The sequence below is a fragment of the Oryctolagus cuniculus genome, chromosome 14 (assembly GCF_051225735.1).
Source record: "Oryctolagus cuniculus isolate XC-2025 breed Fujian yellow rabbit chromosome 14, ASM5122573v1, whole genome shotgun sequence".
NCBI lineage: Eukaryota > Metazoa > Chordata > Mammalia > Lagomorpha > Leporidae > Oryctolagus > Oryctolagus cuniculus.
In genome coordinates, this window is record NC_142880.1 from 82960216 (window position 1) to 82983691 (window position 23476).

The 23476-nt window shown below is 37.1% G+C and overlaps 1 protein-coding gene across 13 annotated transcripts in view; it reads left to right on the forward strand.

Moving 5' to 3' along the window:
* The window catches only part of KIF2A (kinesin family member 2A), a 79828-nt gene that overhangs the window by 50717 nt on the left and 5635 nt on the right, over positions 1-23476 (forward strand). For 7 of the 13 annotated variants that reach the window (XM_051853726.3, XM_051853729.3, XM_051853730.3 and 4 more), the window contains 14 exons: positions 140-240; positions 2698-2793; positions 3976-4030; positions 4424-4586; positions 7774-7864; positions 7999-8062; positions 9072-9163; positions 9834-9976; positions 10680-10884; positions 11428-11538; positions 12009-12076; positions 17368-17481; positions 18337-18487; positions 23370-23471. In XM_051853726.3, coding sequence (XP_051709686.1) covers positions 140-240; positions 2698-2793; positions 3976-4030; positions 4424-4586; positions 7774-7864; positions 7999-8062; positions 9072-9163; positions 9834-9976; positions 10680-10884; positions 11428-11538; positions 12009-12076; positions 17368-17481; positions 18337-18487; positions 23370-23471 — 1556 coding nt within the window. The remainder of the gene's footprint in view (positions 1-139; positions 241-2697; positions 2794-3975; positions 4031-4423; positions 4587-7773; positions 7865-7998; positions 8063-9071; positions 9164-9833; positions 9977-10679; positions 10885-11427; positions 11539-12008; positions 12077-17367; positions 17482-18336; positions 18488-23369; positions 23472-23476) is intronic. The other 6 variants (XM_051853731.3, XM_051853732.3, XM_070056747.2 and 3 more) reach the window with 1 other exon arrangement.

Consider the following 23476-nt stretch of genomic DNA (forward strand, 5'->3'; position numbering starts at 1 on the left):
AATTTCACATGATTGTTAAAGTCATGCTTCATCACTGTATTCTTTGTTGGTCTGTGTGGTGAAGGGACACATAAAATGTTTGTAATTACAGTACTCTACAAAGAAAACTATATTTCTATAGCTTATCTTTTTCTTTCAGCACGTAGAAAATCTAATTGTGTGAAAGAAGTAGAAAAATTACAAGAAAAACGAGAAAAAAGGAGACTGCAACAGCAAGAACTTAGAGAAAAAAGAGCCCAGGTGTGTAACATAAACATTTATGTGTAACATAAACATAAACATGTGTTTACTTTTGTTCATGCATCAGTCAAGGATGAGACTATCAGAGAAAGTGATGAAAGTCAAAAGGAAGAAGGGGAGAAATTCTTGAATTCAGATTTGTCCTGGATGCTGAGAGGTGATCTCCATTGTGTCCCTGTGGCATTCCCTTTAGGTGGTAGTGAAAGTTTTAATAGAATAGAAAAATTGGAGAGACAGGTGGGTTTTTTAAATCCGTTTACAGGTCTTCACATAGTAGAAGTTTTGTTGTTCATATAACTCCTCCATTATGCTTACTGCTAATATTGTATCTATTATATTCTTAAAACTTGTTTCCTGTAATAAAACGTAAGGTTGTTTATTTAGTAATATATTCAAATGCCCTTAACCGTGTTAAACTACTAGTTCACATGTCATGTTATTCAGTTGTGTACGCACTGTAATAGTGAACCTGAATAAATCAGCTTTTATAGTGCATAAAATAGGTGAGCACAGATGCCACCTGGTGTTTCCTGTGGGTACTTCATACTTTGACTTGGTGACCACTTAAGTCTCACTTCACATTCTGCTTTTCAATGGAAGTAGTTGGAAATATTTCTTAGAAGAAGGTTTATTGGGGGCTGACGATGTGGCATAGTAGGTATGGACGCTGGTTTGTGTTCAGAAGCTCTGCTTCAATCCACCTCTCTACCAATGCGCCTGCAAAAGCTGTGGAGAATGGCCTAGGTCCTTGGGTACCTGCTCCCATGTGCGAGGGTCAGATGAAGCTCCTGGCTTCAGTCTGGCCCAGTCCTGGCCTTTGTAGCCATTTGGGGAGTCAACCAGTAGATGGAAGACTTCTCTATCTCTGCCTCTGCCTCTGCCTCTCTGTAACTCTGACTTTGAAGTAAATAAGTAAATCTTTAAAAAAATTCTTGGCGAGCCGGCACCGCGGCTCACTAGGCTAATCCTCCGCCTTGCGGCGCCGGCACACCGGGTTCTAGTCCCGGTCGGGGCGCCGGATTCTGTCCCGGTTGCCCCTTTTCCAGGCCAGCCCTCTGCTGTGGCCAGGGAGTGCAGGGGAGGATGGCCCAAGTACTTGGGCCCTTCACCCCATGGGAGACCAGGATAAGTACCTGGCTCCTGCCTTTGGATCAGTGCGGTGCGCTGGCCGCGGCAGCCATTGGAGGATAAACCAACGGCAAAAAGGAAGACCTTTCTCTCTGTCTCTCTCTCTCACTGTCCACTCTGCCTTTCAAAAAATAAAAAAAAAAATCTTGGCATTTGCTTCCTTTAAGTTCTGTCTGCTGTTACTTTAGGGCTGTTTCACCATGCCTTACATTTTCTTTTTTTTTTTTTTTTTTTTACGATTTTATTTGTTTATTTGACAGGTAGAGTTACAGACAATGAGAGAGAGAGAGAGACAGAGAGAGGTCTTCCTTCTGTTGGTTCACCCCCAAATGGCCCCCACAGCCAGCGCTGCGCAGATCCGAAGCCAGGAGCCAGGTGCTTCTTCCTGGTCTCCCACGCGGGTGCAGGCGCCCAAGCACTTGAGCCATCCTCCACTGCCTTCCCAGGCCACAGCAGAGAGCTGGACTGGAAGAGGAGCAACCAGGACTAGAACCCGGTGCCCATATGGGATGCCGGCGCCACAGGCGGAGGATTAACCAAGTGAGCCAAGGCGCCAGCCCCATGCCTTACATTTTTTCAGTGAACCAACAAAAATAGGAAGTGAACACAACTGAATCTGTGTTTCTCCTTTGCTGAAACACTGATTTAAGAAATTGAAAAAAGACTGATTAAATGAATTTTTCTAAATGAATTTTTCTGGAATTCCCACCTTTCTAGTGTTCCTTGCCAGTTTTAAATGAGCACTATTTCTTTTTCTCCATTCTCCTTTTTTTAAATTATTTATTTATTTCTTTACTTGAAAGGCAGAGTTAGAAAAAAAAAAGATACTTTCCCATCCACTCATTCACTCCCCAAATGGCCATGATGACCAGGGCTGTGTTATGCTAAAACTAGGAGCCTGGAATTCCATCCAGGTATCCCCTGTGGGCACAGGGACACAAAGACTGAGCCAGCTTCTGCTGCTTTCCCAGGTGCTTGCATTGGCAGGCAGCTAGATCAGAAGCAGATCATCCAAACCTCAAACCAGTGCCCATCTGTGAGTGAGATGCCAGTGTTGCAGACAGAAGCTTAACCCACCGTGCCACAATAATGGTCCCATGTTTCCTTCATTTTCTAGGATAATTAAAGTATATGTATAACAGATAGGTTTTTTTTAAATAGGTAGAGGATGGCTTTAATCAGAAATCTTTCTTTTGTAGTTAACAGGATCACATCTTCAGTTTGAGTTTTGGGCTGGTCATGAGAAAATGCCACAATTCTAATTTTCAGATCATGTATGACATACATGCAACATATAGCATTATTATAATCAATTCTGTTTTCTAATAGGATGTTGATGCTACAAATCCGAATTACGAAATTATGTGTATGATCAGAGACTTTAGAGGAAGTTTGGATTATAGACCATTAACAACAGCAGATCCTGTAAGGTTCTTTATTTGTAAACGATTGTTTTGGGACTCTTTTTTGCTCTAAATAATAACGTGTTTTATACTGACTAAATTTATATTGTTTTTAGCTGTATAGTTTCCCCTTCCTTATGGGTGTTCATTTCCCAAATTTTAAGATCAAGAAAACTTACATATTTATGCTTATCCCCTATAATTTGATATATTAGAGCATAAAAGTGATAGATATGGACGTCCTTTTCAGAGCAAAACCTCCTGTGGAAGGGAGGGTCTGCCCTTTTTTAAAGGAGCCATGTCGGAAACCCCACTTTTACTTTCTGACCACCACTTGTACTTTAATTTGAATTTCAAGTATATCTCCTCTTTGGCTTGCACTGTAGATCCTACCATCGTTCTAGTTTGCTGTTAATTAACTTATTACTCAAAGTAAATGTTTTTCTAACCTTCAGTAGTAAATGATGGTTGTTGAAGACTTCAGTGAATGAAAGACCTGCTGGAAAAAATGCTTTACTCACTTACTGCTCAATTCCTTTCCTATTAAAAAATGAGAATTGATTACACAAGGGATATTTTTGTGAGTAATTGGTACTCAGAATGGATAATCCATCTGACCCAGCAGAAGTAGAATGTGTGTTAGTGCGCTCAGCCCTCTGCTCTCTGCTGGGCCGGCCGCCTGGCCTGCCCAGGTGTATTCTGCATTCCACTGTGTAACCTCGCTCTCCTGCAGTCTGAGGGACTGGGCGCTCTCTATCGGTCCCTTTCGTCTGACGGATGCCCTGTCCCCACTAAAACCTTAGTACTTCACTCTCTGTCTCACACCTGAATTCTTTCTTGCGTGAAGACAAGAACCCCATAGCTTCCACAGCTCTTTTCTCCGTGACAGAAGTAGAATCGGAGCCTTTGTTAAAGCAGTGAGGTTTTTATAATATTTTGAAATTATCTTCAGAATCTGTTTAAAACCTGCAGCATTCTCTTTTGATAGTTTTGTCTAATTGGTGACTGTCATTTTTCTAGCCAACTCCAGTAAAACTATTCTCTCTTCCTTAGTTCTGACTCTGTTAAAACTGTTCCCAAAAGAAAAAAGAAGAAATAAAATAAGAATGTGTGTCAGTTACCAAAAATACGTTTCTGTTAGGCAGGTGTTAGGATTTAATAGAATTGTTGATAATCACTGAAATAAAATATCGTTTATTCCTAGATTGATGAACATAGGATATGTGTTTGTGTGAGAAAACGACCACTCAATAAAAAAGGTAGGCTGCTTAGTGTGTTCTAACACAAGGTTGATTTTTATGTTACTCTTAATGTATTTTGATATTAGCACAAATAAATTTGGTTTGGAACAGTTAAAATGTAAGTCCTTTCATTTCATATGTACATGACTGTTCTACACATTTCTGTGGCTAGACCTGTTGGTTTGGCAGTGCTCTGAATTATTTCCACTCATGGTTCTTGCTTCATAAAAATCTTGATTTATTTTTTTACTTTGTTATTGAAATATTCTGTCTTACTGAATGGCATTTTTTTTTGGATTTTACATTTATGAAATATACTGTTTTTATTTGAATTATTCTTAAAATAATTTTTGTACACTAAGTCAAATGCTGTGAAGATCACTGAGCATTGATTTTCATTTATTCTTTCAGAAACTCAAATGAAAGATCTTGATGTAATCACAATCCCTAGTAAAGATGTTGTGATGGTACATGAACCAAAACAAAAAGTAGATTTAACAAGGTACCTAGAAAACCAAACATTTCGTTTTGATTATGCCTTTGATGACTCAGCTCCTAATGAAATGGTTTACAGGTAGGTAAATTCATTTTAAGTCTGAGTTTTGTTCTCGTACTGAAACTTAATGTTTTCTTGGTATGGCTCTCTGGAGATATAATAAACTTCTTCATTGTGATTTAAATGGAAGAAATTGTAGTAAATGCTAAGTGAATGTTAATAGTGATTCTTTGTAGTGCAACCCCCAAATCATAGTTTTTTCATTGGTAGTTGTTGATTAACGTATATGTATCACATGTGCACCATATATTTGGATAAGAAATTTATGAAAAATGTTAATATAACTCCTAGGAATGGGATGTAGTAGGTAGAGGATTTTAGTTTTTATGTTGTAATCATTCTACTGTTAAAGAAATTTGAAATACCTGTTGGTACACATCAATCACTATTTGTCTAAGTCTTTTTAACATGTACAACCATCTAAAGTAAAAAAGTTCTGTAAATCCTCTTGCATTTTGCCTATATTTTCTATCATCCTTAAACTTAGGGTCATTTTTAGTAAATGAGATTTTTTTATGTTTATATATTCAATTTATAAACAATTCCAGCCTTACATGTATTAAACATGGATATTCCAAATTTTTATGTCATTCAGATTTTAGTCAATTTATGAACATTTCTGATATTATAATAGACTCGTTTTAGCAGCATTGCTATCTTAATCTACATAGAAGTATCTTTACAATTACTTGTGCTATGTTTTACTGCTCTTTTATTTTATAAAAATGACTGGAAAGCCAAACATTAAAAGTTAATAAAAGGGATCAGCACTGTGGCACAGCAGGCTAAAGCCCCAGCCTGCAACACCAACATCCCATATAGGTGCCGTTTCGGGTCCCGGCTGCTCCATTTCCGATCCAGCTCCTTGCTGATGTGCCTGGGGAAGCAGTGGAGGACGGCCCATGAGAGACCCAGAGGAGGTTCCTGGCTCCTGGCCTCAGATTGGCTCAGCTATGGCCTTTGTGGCTATTTGGGGAGTGAACCAGTGGATGGAAGATGTCTCTCCGTCTCTACCTCTTTCTCTGTAACTCTGTCATTCAAATAAATAAAATAAACCTTACAAAATTTATAAAAAAATCCTTGTAACTGAAGGTGTTACATGTGAAATATTGCTGGAGCTAGTGTTTGGTGCGGTGGTTCAGATGCTGCTTGGGACGCCTGCTTGCCAAATCAGAGTGCCTGGTTTGGGATGCCAGTACTGTTTCCAGCTCTAGCTTCCTGCTAGTGCACAGGTGATGCATGCCTCAGATGGTTGAGACACTGCCACCCATGTGGGAGACAATTGAGTTTCTGGCTCCTAGGCCTTTGGGGAATGAACCAGCAGATTGGAGAGATATCTCTCTTCTTTTCTCTGCCTCTCAAAGAAATTTAAAAAAATTATTTATACAAAGATAGCAAATTTCATGTATTTCACAAATACAGTTTTAAGATCATAATGATACTTCTTACCCTACCCTCCCTCCTTTACTCCTTTTAATTTTTACAATGACATGCTTTAAATTTACTTTATAATCACAAGCTAAACCTGCCATTAAATAAATAATTCAGTAAGTGTAAATAGAAAAGCCACTGTTCCTTTATTAATTTGAATAAAACCAACCACATGAAATACTGTTGAGACCAACTTCAGTGGGCTTTGCCAGTAAACTGGGAGTTCAGTTGGAAAGCAAAACAAAACAAAAACACAATTAGCATATGGCTGCCCATAAAGGTGCTGTGAAAAATGTTACGGAAAAGAGAATTACAGTTGTGAATTGTGTATTTTTTAATTTATTGAGAATAGAGTCCTGTCCCTCCACACCTCCTCCTACTTCTGCCCCATAAAATATCAGTCTGTTTGACTTTTATAATAGTTTTCAAGAATTCATTGTAAATAAGGGTATGTTTCAGCATATCTGAATGTGTCTCACCCTGTATTTATGGTTTTTTTTCCAATATTTGTCTTTATTCTCTATCTCTTAGACTAACTTTTGTGGATTGAGGAGTTACACATTCTTTGTTGTTAGCTGCCCTGCATACTCATTTCTAATTCTCTAATTTCTCCTTTTATTCTGTACCTTCTCCAGTTTTATCTTAAAAATCAGTGAAGGTATATAAAATGTTCCATCTGTAGATTTGTTTTGAATAGTAATTTTCAGTGCTCTGCATTCTGAAGTCATATTTCTTTCCCCTGTGTACCTTTTTATTTCAACTCTACTAGTGGATTATACCAATATGTTTGAAAACTTAATCATATTTAGCCATCCTTTTCTTGAATCAAAACTGTCAACTCAGATTCAGTGTCCTATAAGCGCTATTTATATTCTTTTCCCTTAAGTATAAATTACCTGTGCATATGCATATTCAAAGTCGTCATCACTTTTCTACTGGTTTAGAATACATTGAATAATTACCACTCCAGGAGAGGCATTTGGCACAGCAGCTTACAACACTGCTTGGTATGCCCACATCCCATATCATAGTCCTTGGTTTGAGTATCAGGTACTCTGTTTCCCATCCAATTCTTTCTAATGTGAGTCCTTAAAGGCAGCAGATGATGGCTCAAGTACTTGGGTCCCTGCCACCCACATGAGAGACATGGATTGAGTTCTGGGCTCCTAACTTCAGCCTGGTCTGCTCTTGGCTGTTGCAGGTATCAGAGTGAAACAGATCTTTCTCTGTCTCTCTGCCTTTCAAATAAAATGGAAAAAAAATTTTTTTAAAGAAGTTACTACTCTTTGATTTTGTTTTCTGTCAGAATTGTAATTGAAACTTTCTGTTTTCATTTTATATAAATTAGTAGTATGACCATTCTTTATTTTGAAGTTATTACTTGAAATGCTTTAAGTGTCTATAAGCAATTTTCAGATATGAGGGTATGTCAGAAACTTGGTGGAAAAATGGAATTAGAAGATATGTTTATTTTTGTGTAAAAGTTTTGAAATGCATGCATAGTTTTTTCTTACTATGCATTTTCTTAGACTTTTTGAAGACCTTTCATATGTGCATTCAAAATTTTTTGCACCAAAATAAACTTTTAAATTCCATTTTTTACAAACTTTTTTAAGTACCCCATTTGGTTATTTAAAATTTTTCAAAAAGATTTGTTTAAAATCTTGCTGTAAATTTTATGTATTAATAACGTAAACTTTGTATTTTTGGTATTGCTTTTATCTTTCACTTAAATACTGGCAACATGTTCTGACTGCTGCATTCTGTTTTTAAGGTTTACTGCTAGACCGCTGGTGGAAACTATATTTGAAAGGGGGATGGCTACATGCTTTGCTTATGGGCAGACTGGAAGTGGAAAAACTCATGTAAGTAATTCATTCATGTTACAGCCTGGTATGAAGCTGCACTTTCTCTCTTACAGCTTAATTCTAAGATCTAAATTCTCATAACTTACTCCTGATTAATGACTGTTATTCTTTATTCTCTTGTTAAAATACAGACCATGGGTGGTGACTTTTCAGGAAAGAATCAAGATTGTTCTAAAGGAATATATGCATTAGCAGGTAACTGTCCTTTTTTCATATAATTGGTAATATTCTTGGACATTATTCAGGTAGCTTGAAATAAGACTTTAAGATATTATCCAGCAACTGTAATACTTTACTACTATTTATTATGTCACTGTTAGGTCATCCATTGCTTAAAAGGAACTGTAAGATTAAATTTTGGGGGATAGAAATCTTCATTATATGAGGGTGCTTTTCAGAGTTCCTGGGAAAATGCATATTATAACAAAACTAGGCATAAGTTTCAAAAAAAAATTTTAAGACCTACTTTCTTTATTTGAAAGGCAGAGTTATAAAGAGAGGGAGAGATAGAAAGATCTTCCATCTGCTGGTTCACTCCTCGAATGGTTGCAGTGGCCACGGCTGGGCCAGCCCAAAGCCAGGAGCCAAGAATTAGGAGCTTCATCCGGGTCTCCTACATGGGTGTAGGGGCCCAGGAATTTGGGCCATCTTTTACTGCTTTCCCAGGGGCATTATCAGGGAGCTGGATTGAAAGTGGAACAGCTGAGACTTGAACTGGCACCTGTATGGGATGCTGGTGTTGCAGGCAGACGCTTAACCTGTTACACCACAATACCAGCCCCATCAATTTTTTTTTTTACTAGAATAAATATTTAATTCTATTTTTCCATGAAGTTTTTGAGGTCCTTTCCTGTTTATGTTAGTGTAGTCTGTCTGGTATGTTGTTGGTTAGTACTAACTGTCAAAACACTAAAATGTAAAAAAGATTCTGTTTGGCATAGTAATGAAAATAATTATTACTACCTATAATTTTATGTTATTTGTAAGGATAAATAGTAGCATGTTTTTATCAATATAAGGGAGAGTAGCTACTGTTAACCCTACTTTTTGGTAAAATTAATATTCCCTTTAGTCTTCATTTTTCATCATAAATGCTGTATTCCTAGAAAAAGATTAACTTCTCTAAAAATAGAAAATATGAATTGTTTTGTTAAAAAGAATATTGCTGTATTTAACAACTTTCTGTATATGAAATTCTTAACAGCTCGAGATGTCTTTTTAATGCTAAAGAAGCCAAACTATAAGAAGCTAGAACTTCAAGTATATGCAACCTTTTTTGAAATTTATAGTGGAAAGGTAAATGGGAATTTTTAATTTTTGTAGTAAAATTTACATACAAAATTTAACCATTTTATCATTTTAAGTGTACTATTCAGTTGCATTAAGTTCACTCACATTGTTGTGCAGCCTTTACTACAAAACTTTTGTTTCTAAGATTTATTTATTTATTTGAAAGGCAGAACAACAGAAAGAGGGAGAGACAGAGGGTGAGGAGACAGAGAGTAAGCTTCCATCTGCTGGTTCACACCCCAGATAGCTGCAACAGCAGGGTGTGGGGTACGCCAAAGCCAGGAGCCAGGAACACCATCCTGGTCTTCCACATGGGTGTAAGACTCCAAGTAGTTGGGCCATCTTCTGCTGCCTTTCCAGGCACACTAACTAGAAGTTGGATTGGAAGCTTCAGAGCAGCTGAGGCTCAACTGGCACTCTGAAATAGGATGCCTACATTACACGAGGCAGTATAACCCGCTGTGCCACAACACGGTCCCACACAAATGTTTTATGTGTATCTGGAATATTATGTTAGAATTTATGTTATGTTTTTTTAATGAATTTAAAACTCCATTAAATATTATTATTCTGACCATTATTTTCATCATGAAATTTTTATTCTGATGATTCATTTTTATGAAACGGATTCTTTTTTTTAAAACTAGTTTCCTAACTTGAATATGATTTTTCATAGGTGTTTGACCTGCTAAATAGGAAAACAAAATTGAGAGTTCTAGAAGATGGAAAACAGCAAGTTCAAGTGGTGGGATTACAGGAACGTGAGGTCAAGTGTGTTGAAGATGTACTGAAACTCATTGACATAGGCAACAGCTGCAGGTAGGTCTCACTTTGATTAAGAAAGAGAAACTTCACTTTAAAAATACTTTGGGTATAGCATAAAAAACAAAGCACGTGTATTCTTCAACACATCTTGGAAATAAAAATATTAAAAACTTACTTTACATATAAACTAGAGTGGGTTGTATTATATTGATAATATACTGCAGATATATTCAAAGTATGTCAGATTAAATTGTTTGATCTCACTATATTTAATGTTAAGTAGAGTCTCTCTGTATTTAATGATAAAGAATGGCTAGATGGACCAGCACCGTGGCTCACGTGGCTAATCCTCCGCCTGCGGCACTGTTACCCCAGGTTCTAGTCCCAACTGGGGCGCCAGATTCTGTCCCGGTTACTCCTCTTCTAGTCCAGCTCTCTTCTGTGGCCCGGGAAGGCAGTGGAGAATGGCCCAGGTGCTTGGGCCCTGCACCTGCATGGGAGACCAGGAGGAAGCACATGGCTCCTGGCTTTGGATCGGCGCAGTGCACCGGCCATAGCGGCCATTTGGGGGGTGAACCAACAGATAAGGAAGACCTTTCTCTCTGTCTCTCTCTCTTTCCACTAACTCTGCCTGTCAAAAAAAAAAAAAAAAAAAAAAAGAATGGCTAGATGGGGGCGGGGGCATGTTGCTTTTTATTTGAACAAAACCGTCGTGGTTTGAACATGTAAATTAAAGATGTCCTTGATCGCATTGTAGAACATCTGGTCAAACATCTGCCAATGCACATTCATCTCGGAGCCATGCGGTGTTTCAGATTATTCTTAGAAGGAAAGGAAAACTACATGGCAAATTTTCTCTCATTGATTTGGCTGGAAATGAAAGAGGAGCTGATACTTCCAGTGCAGACAGGCAAACGAGGCTTGAAGGTGCTGAAATTAATAAAAGCCTTTTAGCACTCAAGGTAAGTAAAATTTATTCAATTGTGAAAGGTCTTTTACTTTTGACTTTAATTTTGTTTACTCACTTGCAAAATAAGAGTAGTTTTACCTAGTAAAAAGAGAAGTTTTAAAGTTTAGTTATTTGTTCTTGTAGTTACAGATTTTATTGTACCTAGAGTTTTTATTTGCACACATTATATCTCTTCTTTTACCTAGAAAAACAAAAGTTGAAAAAAAATCACAGTAATACATTCTTTTTTTCTTCTTTTGGAGTGACACTTTTAAATTTTAATTTTTTACAATTATCTTACTGCTGGCCACTTTTAAACACTAGTCATTTCCAGAATTATCTTTTGGAATAATAAAGCTGGTTTTGTTGTTCATTTTATTGAATTAGCATTTCTGGAAACATCTTTACTATGCTATAAAACAGTTTTTCATATTTTCAGACCTGAACATACCTTCAGTGTTAACAGTTTGTACTAAGAGACTTCTTAAACTATGTTAACCAGGGTTCCTCTTTTTAAGAAAGTCTAATCTGTGTGACTTGCTTTCTTAATTTTCAGGAGTGCATCAGAGCCTTAGGTAGAAATAAACCTCATACTCCCTTCCGAGCAAGTAAACTCACTCAGGTGTTAAGAGATTCATTCATAGGTGAAAATTCTCGTACCTGCATGGTAAGTTTGTTTCATTTTAATCCTGAAGAAAGAACTAGACAGTATCTGTAGATAGTTATAAAGTATATTAATGACAGTAATTTCACTCCTGTTGTGAGAAATATAGTAGTATTTAAGATGTAGTCCCTTGTCCCTCTGGGGTGGCTTATTCTGCAGCTATAATACGTTCTGCCATTTCCAAGTGTAAGAGATAGGTGAGGGGCAGTCCCTCATACTGTTCCCTTCTTCTTTTGCTGCTGGGTCTTTATTATTTGCTGATGCCTTTAGATCGTTTCTTAAGTATCAACCGGGCTTTATGTTTATTATCTGGTTATGGATATGAGATGGCAAATTATCGTAAGAGTTTAGACATCATTACTCTTTATTTTTATTAAATAACAATGGTAGGATTATCTATATAAGTTTTTTGTTAGTATTGTTCTCTTGATCATTTTTACAGCCATTTCTTAATTTTTGGATTTTTTTCCTAGATTGCCACAATCTCTCCAGGAATGGCATCCTGTGAAAATACTCTCAATACATTAAGATATGCAAATAGGTATGAGTGGTGATTCTTCAGTTTGAGATTTGAAAGGATTAATGTGGTGGATAGTATAATATCTCATAGAGCAAACCTTAACTACATTGTTCTTTCAAATTTTTTATAGGTCTTTTATTTTTCCAAAGCTTTTGAAGATTTATTTATTTATTTGAGAGGCAGAGTTACAGAGAGGGAGAGACAGAGAGAGATCTTCCATTTGCTGGTTCACTCCCCAAATGGCCATAATGGCCAGGGCTGGGCCAGGCCAAAGAGAGGAGCCAGGAGCTTCCATTGTCTCCCATGTGGGTGCAGGGGCCCAAGGACCTAAACCACCCTCCACTGAATTAGCAGGGAGCTGGATCAGAAGTGAAGCAGCTGTGACTCGACATGGTGCCCATGAGGGATGCCAGTGCTGCAGGCCACAGTTTTAAGCCACTGAACCACAGCACCAGCCCTCTTTCAGTTTTTGAAAAACATTTTTTGCATGTTAATTCTTTCAGATAATATTTAGAATCATTTTTGTCAGATTCTAGCAATAAATGAAAATGTGTTTTATAATTTGGAAGAGGTATAGGTAACTTTAGTAAAATTGTTCTATCCATTTCAACCAAGTTATATTTTATAATTTATATATTTAAATCATGCAGATTCTTCCTACTATGTTAATACTCTAAAGCAGGGTTGGGAAAACATTTTCTTTTAACAGCCCTTTGGATATTTATAACCTAATTCCCAGACCATACAAAGTTACCAGCCTAAAAGCTAGCCTGGTATAGATTGAATTTCAAGTCCTGCCTGCAGTTGCCTTGGCAGAGCCAGAGCAAATGATTTAAGGCCAGCAGGCTGGTTCCCACCCCTGCAAAAAGTACGTGAAAGTGATGGGGCCATTCTGTATTCCTTTAATTGTTGTGGTATATGCTAAAAAGTATTGCTGATAATATTAAATTAAACTCATAACTTCCCTCCCGTCTGCAACCCTCCCAACTCCCACTCCCTCTCCCATTCTGTTCACATCAAGATTCATTTTCAATTATCTTTATATACAGAAGATCAATTTAATATATATTAAGTAAAGATTTCAACAGTTTGCACCCACACAGAACAGTAAAATACTGTTTCAGTACTAGTTATAGCATTAATTCACACTGAACAATACATTAAGGACAGAGATCCTACATGAGGAGTAAGTGCACAGTGACTCCTGTTGTTGACTTAACAATTTGACACTCTTGTTTATGGCGTCAGTAATCTCCCTAGGCTCTTGTCATGAGTTGCCAAGGCTATGGAAGCCGTTTGAGTTCACCGACTTTGATCTTATTTAGACAAGGTCATAATCAAAGTGGAGGTTCACTCCTCCCTTCAGAGAAAGGTACCTCCTTCTTTGATGGTCTGTTCTTTCTACTGGGATCTCCCTCGCAGAGATCTTTCATATAGGGTGTTGTTTGTTTGTTTGTTTGTTTGTTTTTGCCAGAGTGTCTTGGCTTTCCATGCCTAAAATACTCTCATGAGTTCTTCAGCCAGATCCAAATGCCTTAAGGGCTGTTTCTGAGGCCAGAGTGCTGTTTTTCTATCAGTCTGCTGTGTATCCTGCTTCCCATATTGGATTGTTCTCTCCTTGCTGCATTTGTTTTCAGCTAAAGAGATTCTGAATGGTAGTAAATACTGATGGAAAGTGTAGATGTATTGACCTTTTGTTAAAAGATATTAAAATATAATACTCCTTAAAAATGTGATAGAACTTCATTTTCAAAATTTTTTTTAATTTATTTTATTTATTTATTTTTGACAGGCAGAGTGGACAGTGAGAGAGACAGAGAGACAGGTCTTCCTTTGCCGTTGGTTCACCCTCCAATGGCCGCCGCGGCTGGCGCTGATCCGATGGCAGGAGCCAGGTACTCATCCTGGTCTCCCATGGGGTGCAGGGCCCAAGGACTTGGGCCATCCTCCACTGCACTCCCTGGCCACAGCAGAGAGCTGGCCTGGAAGAGGGGCAACCGGGACTAGAACCCGGTGTGCCAGCGCCGCAAGGCGGAGGATTAGCCTAGTGAGCCACGGCACCGGCCTCAAAATTTAATGTCTTTAAGTTTGAATTATGAGCACCTGGCTGTAAACTGTTCTGTTCATTTTGATGATGTGGAATTTTTTTATCATTAATGTAAAATGCTGCTTATTTTTAAATATTTCCTGGGAAACGTGAAGGGCTTAGTATAGTAAAATATATTACAGAACTAAAACAAAAGCCCTCTGTGTTTTAAAACTTCAGATTGCAGAGGATTACCCCTAATACGAAAATATTGTTCAAGTTGAGTATCTCTTCAAATGCTTGGAACCAGAAGTGTTTTGAGACTTCAGTGTTTTTCAGATTTGGAATATTTATATATATTTATAGTAAAATATCTTGGGAATGGAACCCGGATATAAAGGCAAGATTCATTTCTGTTCCATATACACCTCATACATGTAGCTTGAAGGTAATTTTATACAGTATTTTTAGTGCACATGCACTTTAACTGCCACTCTTCACATGAGGTATGGAATTCTCCACCTGTGACATTATGTTGATACTCAAAAAATTTTGGATTTTAAGCTAAAGGTTTCATTTCTCTGGAGTAGGGATGATCAGTCTATAGCTGTATATTTGTCTAGTTTGTTTTGGTCCAAGTAAAATATTTTAACATTTATCACATAATGTAACTCAGTATGACCAACCATCTAGGAAAAATTACTTCCATATGTTTAGGAATAAAGATATTCACCTTCCCTTGATAATTTCATGGCATTGTTTTATAACATTAAGAGTGAATAACTGTTTCTTTATCTCTTTTTACAATTAATGAGAATCCATTCCTCTTTAGTATTAAATCTACCCCGTGTTGTTTAGTTAAGTATTTTAAGGTGATAGTAGTATTACATTAAATTTCTACATTTTTAGGAAATCTCTTAATTGTTTACAGTTTGGATTTAAGACTCAGCATGGTGATTGAAGAGTTTCCGTTCTCAAGACCAAATGGGTTTAATACTTCCTTCAGTACTTAATGGTAGCAAAAGCTTCAAGAAAGTTAATTACCCTTTCTGTGTCCTTGTTTGCTTATCGTTTGAACGCAGAGATTAATGATCATGTCCATCTTAAAGCATTGTTTTGAGGATGAAAAGGGATGGGTCTGTGTATAATGTTTAGCATAGTGCTTGGAATATTTTAAGTGTATTAATCATTATTTATGTTGCTACTTCAGTAGGCAGTTTGCTGATGTGCTTGGGGAAATAGCAAAAGATTGCCCAAGCACTGAGGCCCCTGCAACCCACATGGGAGACTCAGATGGAGTTTCAGGCTCCTGGGGACAGCTGGGCCAGCAGCAGTTGTTGGGACCATTTGGGGAGTGAACCAGCAGATAGAAGATCTACTTCTGTCTTTTTCTGTAACTCTGTTCCAATAAATAAATAAATCTTTGAACAAAAATCAGATGAGAAAACTGAAGTATTTTAGAGGGAAGTAAAGCACAAGACCTTCAGAAGTAGTAGTTGTCCCATAAAGAAGTAAAAGTCAGAAACATAGTCGCTTCTGTCCTGAAGCAAAGAATGCAATCTTTTTTGTAATTGTATATTTTTAAAAAATATTTATTTATTCGAAAGGCAGAATGACACACACACACACACACACAGAGTAAGAGATCTTGCATTAGTCATTCCGCAAATGATTGCAACAGCCGGGACTGGACCAATCTTAGAAGTCCAACCCGGTCTCCCAAGTGGGTGCAGGGGCCCAAAGACTTGGGCTATCTTCCGCTGCCTTCCCAGGTGCATTAGCGGGGAACTAGATTGAAGCAGAGCAACCAGGACTTGAACTGGCTCTCTCATACAGGAGGCCAGCACTGCATTGCAGGTGGGGCTTAACCCGCTAATAAGCCACAGCATGTGCCTGAGACTGCAATCTTTTTGTAACGGAAGAGGTTCTAGTGATTGGTCCTTGGGTAGAAGAATCATTGAGTTTTTTAATAGCATATTTGAGGAGTACAGTTCCTGGATATAATTTAGTTTGCCTTGGATAAGAAGATTTTGGATGGAAGAAAAATACGTAGATGGGACTAAAAGTGTGCAAATTAGATTCTGAAGCAGATAGGAAATGGGGCTGGGAGTTAAGTTAGTATTAGAAATTTAGATTTTTTAAAAGTGCATGTGGTAAAATAAACTTTTTAGATTGACTATTAAAGGCTAAATGATATGTGGATATAATATTGAACCTTTGACAGTAGATATTACCAATAAGTCAGCTATTTTAAGTGGAAGATATACTCTTGTTTTAATTTAATGTGTATGAATTACTGCTATTGGACTTTTTGACGTATAAAAGAAAGGAAATCCCATTTAGTCAACCTTAGAGAAGTAAGGAGAAAAACAGAATTTGGATAGTATATTGAAATGCTTAAAGAGTATAAGGTTTGTATTCAGGGCTTAGTTTGAGCCTCATAAGCCATATTTCTTATTGAAAGGCCTTGGATAAGATACTTCCTTTCTCTGGATCAGTTTTCTCATCTTTAAAATGGAGATAATACTATAAGATGTTATTAAGACTACATAATATAATGCCTAAAAATTACTAATCTTGACATATAGTAAGTACTTAATAAATACTTACTGCTTTGAAATGAGGTTGAACCAAAAAGGAAATAGGGAATTCACATAGATGTGTTCAGAAAAGTCGTAACTTGGTTAAATATAACCATTAGAAACATTAGCAAAAGTAAATTCCATTGCCAAAGACTGTTCTCAATGTAGGTTCTTCATCTGAATCAGCAGCCACAGAAAACTGAGTGACTATTTTCTCATTTGTCCCAAGGATGTTTCACAGCTAATACTATTCTAGATGCATAGGAAAAAAATTAATTTGGTACATTGAATGACTTAAGACATTGAAACTTAATTCTCTCAAATACTGTTTGAGAAAGACTGCAAAAGTGTTGATTAATGCTAATAAACAAAATATTCATGGAATTGACCATGTGAAGAAGTTAGTTTGGATGGTCGTGTACTTAGAATAAGGGACATTCCAGATTTAGGTGCTAGCCTAGTTAAACTTCTAAGATTATGAGACAAGGGGAAAGCACACGAGAAAGGAAGGATTTAGAATTCTAGAGTAGGACAGAATGGTTCATAACTCCATCATTATTTGTAAAACGATACTCTAAATTCATTGTTACACAACGTTTCTCATTTTCTAAACAAAACTGAATACTAAATGAAAACGTGAACTGTGCATTGCTGTGTTTACAAGAGCATTTTTCTTTTAATTTGTTGCTGTTTTGGTGCTGCAGAGTAAAGGAGTTTGGAATTAGTCCATCAGACATTCCCTTCTCACAGGGTAGTGGCAGTCGTCCCGATCTCTCTCCTTCTTATGAGTATGACGACTTTTCTCCTTCGATTACCAGGTCTACTTCATTCTATACATAAGCTGTTTGTTTTAATATTTAATAGTTGCTTTGAATTTTGCTGTATATAAGCATTTCATTTACTTTCGTCCTAAGCCATTTTATTTTTCATATTCATTTCATTTGACAGGTGGTGGTTTTAATGCATGATCTGCATTTTTGTGTCCTTTATTAATTTATTTGCTTTAAAATGTTGTTAGAATTCAGACTTCCTGTTCCCCTCATATTTTTTAAATATGATGTCACTTTTGCATACTTACCTTTGAAAGATAAATTGTCTTGATTAAAATGAAGAGTTTACTTTTATTCTGTATGCTCTTACAAATTTCTTTGTCTGCAAGGAAAAACCAAGCATCTTTTTGACTGAGAAGCTGTACTCTTGCCCAAATGTTTAAATTTAACTATAATGAGTCAACATTTTTTTAAGTGATGGAATGTAAAAACTGTTTAAATCAGAAATAATTTTTTTTCACATAGAGCTATTTTTATTAATATCACTACTATCAGAAATTTACAAAATGTGTATCAGCAATGATCCATTTGTTGACCTAAATGCCATTAATTGCAAAAACATTTTTTTAAAATACTGACTGTGTACTTTGCTAATTATCATTTGTTATGTACAGTGAGTATATTTGAAGTAATTGTAAAGTTGCTGAAGTAAATTCCTAAAATTAAACAACCCAACATCCCCTTAAGTGTTTCAACACAGATTAATGTTAAATTAGACCTATAAAGGTGACATCATTAATCATAGTATGTTAATTGAATTGCCTTTCTATTAAATATGTTGGTATTTTTTTACTCTTCTTCACAAGTCTTTGTTAATCTTAGATACTTCCTATATATTTATAGGGTGAAAGAATTGACTGTAGATCCAACTGCTGCTGGTGATGTACGTCCAATAATACACCATCCACCAAACCAGATTGATGATTTAGAGACACAGTGGGGTGTGGGGAGTTCCCCTCAAAGAGATGATCTAAAACTTCTTTGTGAACAAAACGTGAGTGACTTAATATAGTTGTGATTGATCTAATCTGGGTTCATTTCGTGAGAGACAAAACTACTGATTTAGATTGATAATTATCATCTAAATCAAGTGTCAGCAAATGATAGTTTGTAGGTCATTCATTGTTTTTATTAGTAAAGTTGAATTAGAACACAGACGTGATTATTCACGTATAGTAGTCTGGGTACTTCGCACAACAGTAGTCACAGAATGTATGACTCACGAACTCAAAATGTATACTATCAGGTTCTCTGATCCTCTGATGTAAACTGTTGTTTTTCCAGAGTTTATGCCAGTATTAAAATTTGGGAATTTTTTAAATAGCATGGGGAAAAGCAAACTTAAGAATTTTGCTCATTCATCCACTAGTATATCATTTATAAAGCTTAACAAAAAAGAAACTGGGTTATATACATATGCATTAAAAGTATGAATGAAACTATGTAAACACAGCAGAATGCTAACATCTGTTAAATTCGGTTGTTTTCTGTGTGTTTGAGATGTTCAATGGTACTTCCTAATTTAAAAATTTGATTGCCCAATTACTCAAAAAATAATAATGATACATATGCCCATTATAAGGACAGAAAGCTATATATTAAAAACACAAATAATACATACTTTCACAAAATTGCTTTTAATGTATTGAGAGGATTCCTTTCTATGAGATATATAAAAATTATGTAGTTTTTTAAACTTCATTTTTAAAATGTTTTTGTACTTTTGTATGACTCTTCACACTAGGACACCTATCCTGACATTTTCTCAAAATGTTAAAAGGTAGAATTTATTAGTTGCTTACTATGTGATGTTCATTTGCTAAGTATTTTACTTATTGATTTAATCCTCACAATTCAGTGTGGTAGGTGCTGTGGTTTTCTTGGTTTTATTACTGATATCCTAAGAGGTGTAAGTAACTTGACCAAGATTATTTTACAAGTAGTGAGTGACATAGGTAGGATTTAAACCTAGATCTTTGTGAACCCAGAGCCAAATCTGCGTCAGCTAAACTTATTGCTACTTGCAATGCACGATTCTTTGAAACATGCAGACGCACAACTTTAGCTGTAATAGTTTCTAGCAGGTCGTAAGTCTAAAATATTGTAGGGGTAGACTTGGGCACAGCAGTTATACACTGCTTGGGTTGTGCACATTCCACATTGCGGTGACTGCGTTGAAGTCTCCGCCCTGCTTCTGAATCTACCTTCCTGCTCATGTACACCCAGGCTGGCAGCTAATAGCTCAAATTCTTGGGTCCCTGCTACCCACATGGACCTGGGTTGAGTTTGGTTTCCTGGCTTCAGCCTGGCGCAGTCCTAGCTATTTGTGACCATTTGGGAAGTGAACTCATGAATGGCAGATCTTTTTATCTCTGTGCCTATTAAATAAAATGAAAATAAATATATTTTTAAAGAAATAAAGTATACATTATATGGGCATAGTTACTTTTTGTTATTTTGTTCTAAATCACTATTACTAAAGCAGAGTTTGAAGCAGTGGTTCTCAGCCAGGGGTAATTTGACCCCTGTATGGATACTTTTTTTTTTTTATTTTTTAAGATTTATTCATTTGGCCAGCGCCGTGGCTCACTAGGCTAATCCTCCGCCTTGCAGCGCCGGCACACCGGGTTCTAGTCCCGGTCGGGGCACCGGATTCTGTCCCGGTTGCCCCTCTTCCAGGCCAGCTCTCTGCTGTGGCCCGGGAGTGCAGTGGAGGATGGCCCAAGTGCTTGGGCCCTGCACCCATGGGAGACCAGGAGAGGCACCTGACTCCTGGTTTCAGATCAGCGCGGTGCGCCGGCTGCAGCGGCCATTGGAGGGTTAACCAACGGCAAAGGAAGACCTTTCTCTTTGTCTCTCTCTCTCTCTCAGTGTCCACTCTGCCTGTCAAAAAAATAAAAAATAAAGATTTATTCATTTATTTAAAAGGCAGAGAGAGAAAGAAGTCTTCCGTCTGTTGGTTCACTCCCCAAATGGCTGGAGCTGAAGCCAAGAGCCAGGAGCTTCCTCTGGGTCTCCCATACAGGTGCAGGGGCCCAAGGACTTGGGCCATCCTCTACCACTCTCCCAGGCCATAGCAGAGAGCTGGATTGCAAGTGGAACAGCTGGGACTCAAACTGATACCCATATGGGATGCCAGCACTGCAGGTGGGGGCTTAATCCACTGTGCCACAGCACTGGCCCCCATATGAATACATTTTTATTTGTGACAGCTGAGATAGCATGCTGGCAGCTGGTAGATAAAGGCCGGGATGCTGCTAAACATCATACAGTGCACAGACTGTTTCTCGCATCCACACACACCCTAAAATGTCCGTAGTTCCAAGATTAGGGAAATCTGATGTAAGATAAAGAGTTCTAAACTTGGAACTATAGATGATAAAGAACTAAAAATGAGATCCTGACGTCAGTTACTGTCATGTGTCTCCAGAAGTTTTGAAGGAGACTAGTTGCTCTTAGAATGTTATTTATTTTCACTTTATTGGAGAGGCAGAGAGATCTTCCATGCACTGGTTCACTCTCCAAGTGCCTACAACAGCTGGGACTGGGTCAGGCCAAATGCGGGAGCCTAGAACTCCATCTGGATTGCCCACGTGGATGGCAAGGACTCGAGTACTTTGTTACCCACTGCTTCCCAGAGTGTCCATTAGCAGGAAGCTAAATTAAAAGTGGAGGAACCAGAGCCAAAGTCACTGCCTTCAGCGCCAGCATAGGGGCATTAGTCCCAGCTGTTCTGCTTCTGACCCAGCTCCCTGCTAATGCACCTGGGGAAGCCGTGAAAGATGACCAAGTCCTGGGGCCCCCGCACCCACGTTGGGACCGGAAGGCGTTTCTGACTGCTGGCTTCGGATTGGCCCCGCTCCAACTGTTGCAGGCATTTGGGGAATGAACCAGCGTATGGAAGACTTCTCTTTCTCTCTGCCTCTGCCTCTCCATAACTCTGCCTTTCAAATAAGTAAATAAACTTTATGGAACCTGGACTCAAACCAGGCACTCCCATATGGAATGCAGGCATTTGTCAGATGCCCTCTCCCAACTCTTAGATTGTTTAAAGCAAACCTCTCCTGCCACCCATTGCACCTAGATAAAGTACTTCCTAAAGTTGGAAATCCAGAGCAAGACAGGCACTCTCTATTGTATAGCTTCCCTTTTTATTCGGAGCATCTGTTGGGCCTCTGTTAACACCTTATTTTGGAGAGGTTGGCTAGATGCAAAACCAATCAAGGAGTTCATGCCTTCTTGCAAGCTCTGTGTTTGAGACAACTTACATTTCTTTCAGCTTTGCTACTCTCAGGAGACTATCTTGAGATGGTTCAATATTAGCTTTTAGTTAAAAATTGGTACAAGTGTACATATTCTTATTGTGATATTAAGTCTTAACAGGGAAGATTAGAATAGTATCTAAAACATCCTTTGTAGAGAAAATTAATACTGGTAGACAAATTAGAAGTGTATTGGAATTTCAGAGGTAGAAGAAATTTGTGCAAAATAAAGTATTTGGAATAGACTTTATGGAAATAAAAGAACTTTGTCTAGAATCTTGAAGCAAGGGAAAGAAAGGATATTCTGGGCTTGGTGGAGAGGTGGTCAGAATGTATGAGTGTGTATATGTGTGTGTGTGTGTCAGAAGGAGAGAGAGAATTTGAGAAAATTCCAGCATATAGTGTTAATAAGTACATATTTTCCTGAAAATAATATAAAATAATTCTTCAGCTAACTTGACTATCTAAAATTTATTGATGAAAGAGTCAAATGTGTACTTAAATTATTTAATGAAAATATGTGTATATGCTTAGAGTCATGTATTTTATTTGAAAAATAATTTTCTGCTTATTTTTTTGAACAATTTTACATAGCCTACGTGGTTGCCTATATAACTAAAGGTTTGGAAATAAAAAAGTCATTAGACACACTGGCTCATAAAGAAAGCTAATCCAGAGAAGTTTTAACTCAATGTAGGACCAAAATACGAATGTGTTACGTATATACAGTCAAAAATGTTCTGAGAAATGCATCAGACGATTTCATTGTTGTACATCAATCATAAAAGGTGTACTTAGAAAAACATATGGTTGTGGTATAGCCTACTACACACACAGGCTGTATGTATAAGGACATACATATATGTGTGCTATATCCTATTGCTTCAAGAGCCATGATGAATAAAAACATGAGATTAAATCAAGGACAAGAGAAGAAACAGTAAATAGAAGGTGTGTGAAGCTGCTGCTAGCATAACATGATATACTATTTTATAATAAGCTTTCCTATATAGAGAAGTTGAATAATTTTAAAATATAATCTATCAATGAGTAATATGGTTTATATTGTGTAATGTACAGTACATAATTGTATGTGCTTTATTTACTTTTCTATAACTGGAAGCACCATAGGTTTGTTTATACCAGCATTATTACAAACACATGAGTGAAGTGTTGTGCTACCCCAATAGAACGGCTATAGCTTCAGTAGATGATGGGGACTTTTAAGCTCCATTTTATGTTTTGGGACCATCATCATATATGATCATCAACCAAACCTCATTATGAAGTACAAGATTGTGTGTAGAGTTTTTCCTTTCTAGTGACATAAAGTTGTGAACTATCAGTTGATATTTCCATAAAACTGGCAAGCAAATTGTAATTAGGAAATTCAGATTTACTAAGAGTTGAGTCCCTCAGAACACTAATTGATAATCACAATCGTAAAAGACTTTTATCTTACATTTCTTTTAAGAAAAAAAGTTAAGCCATCTGTATTTTAGTTGTCCTTAGCATTCAGGCTTCCTCAAATTCAAAATGACATTGAAAAACTAATTTTAAAACATTTAAAATACATGCTTTATGTAATAATTTTTATGCTGTTTTTATTTTAAGGAAGAAGAGGTTTCTCCACAGTTGTTTACTTTCCATGAAGCTGTTTCACAAATGGTAGAAATGGAAGAACAAGTTGTGGAAGATCACAGAGCCGTGTTCCAGGTAAA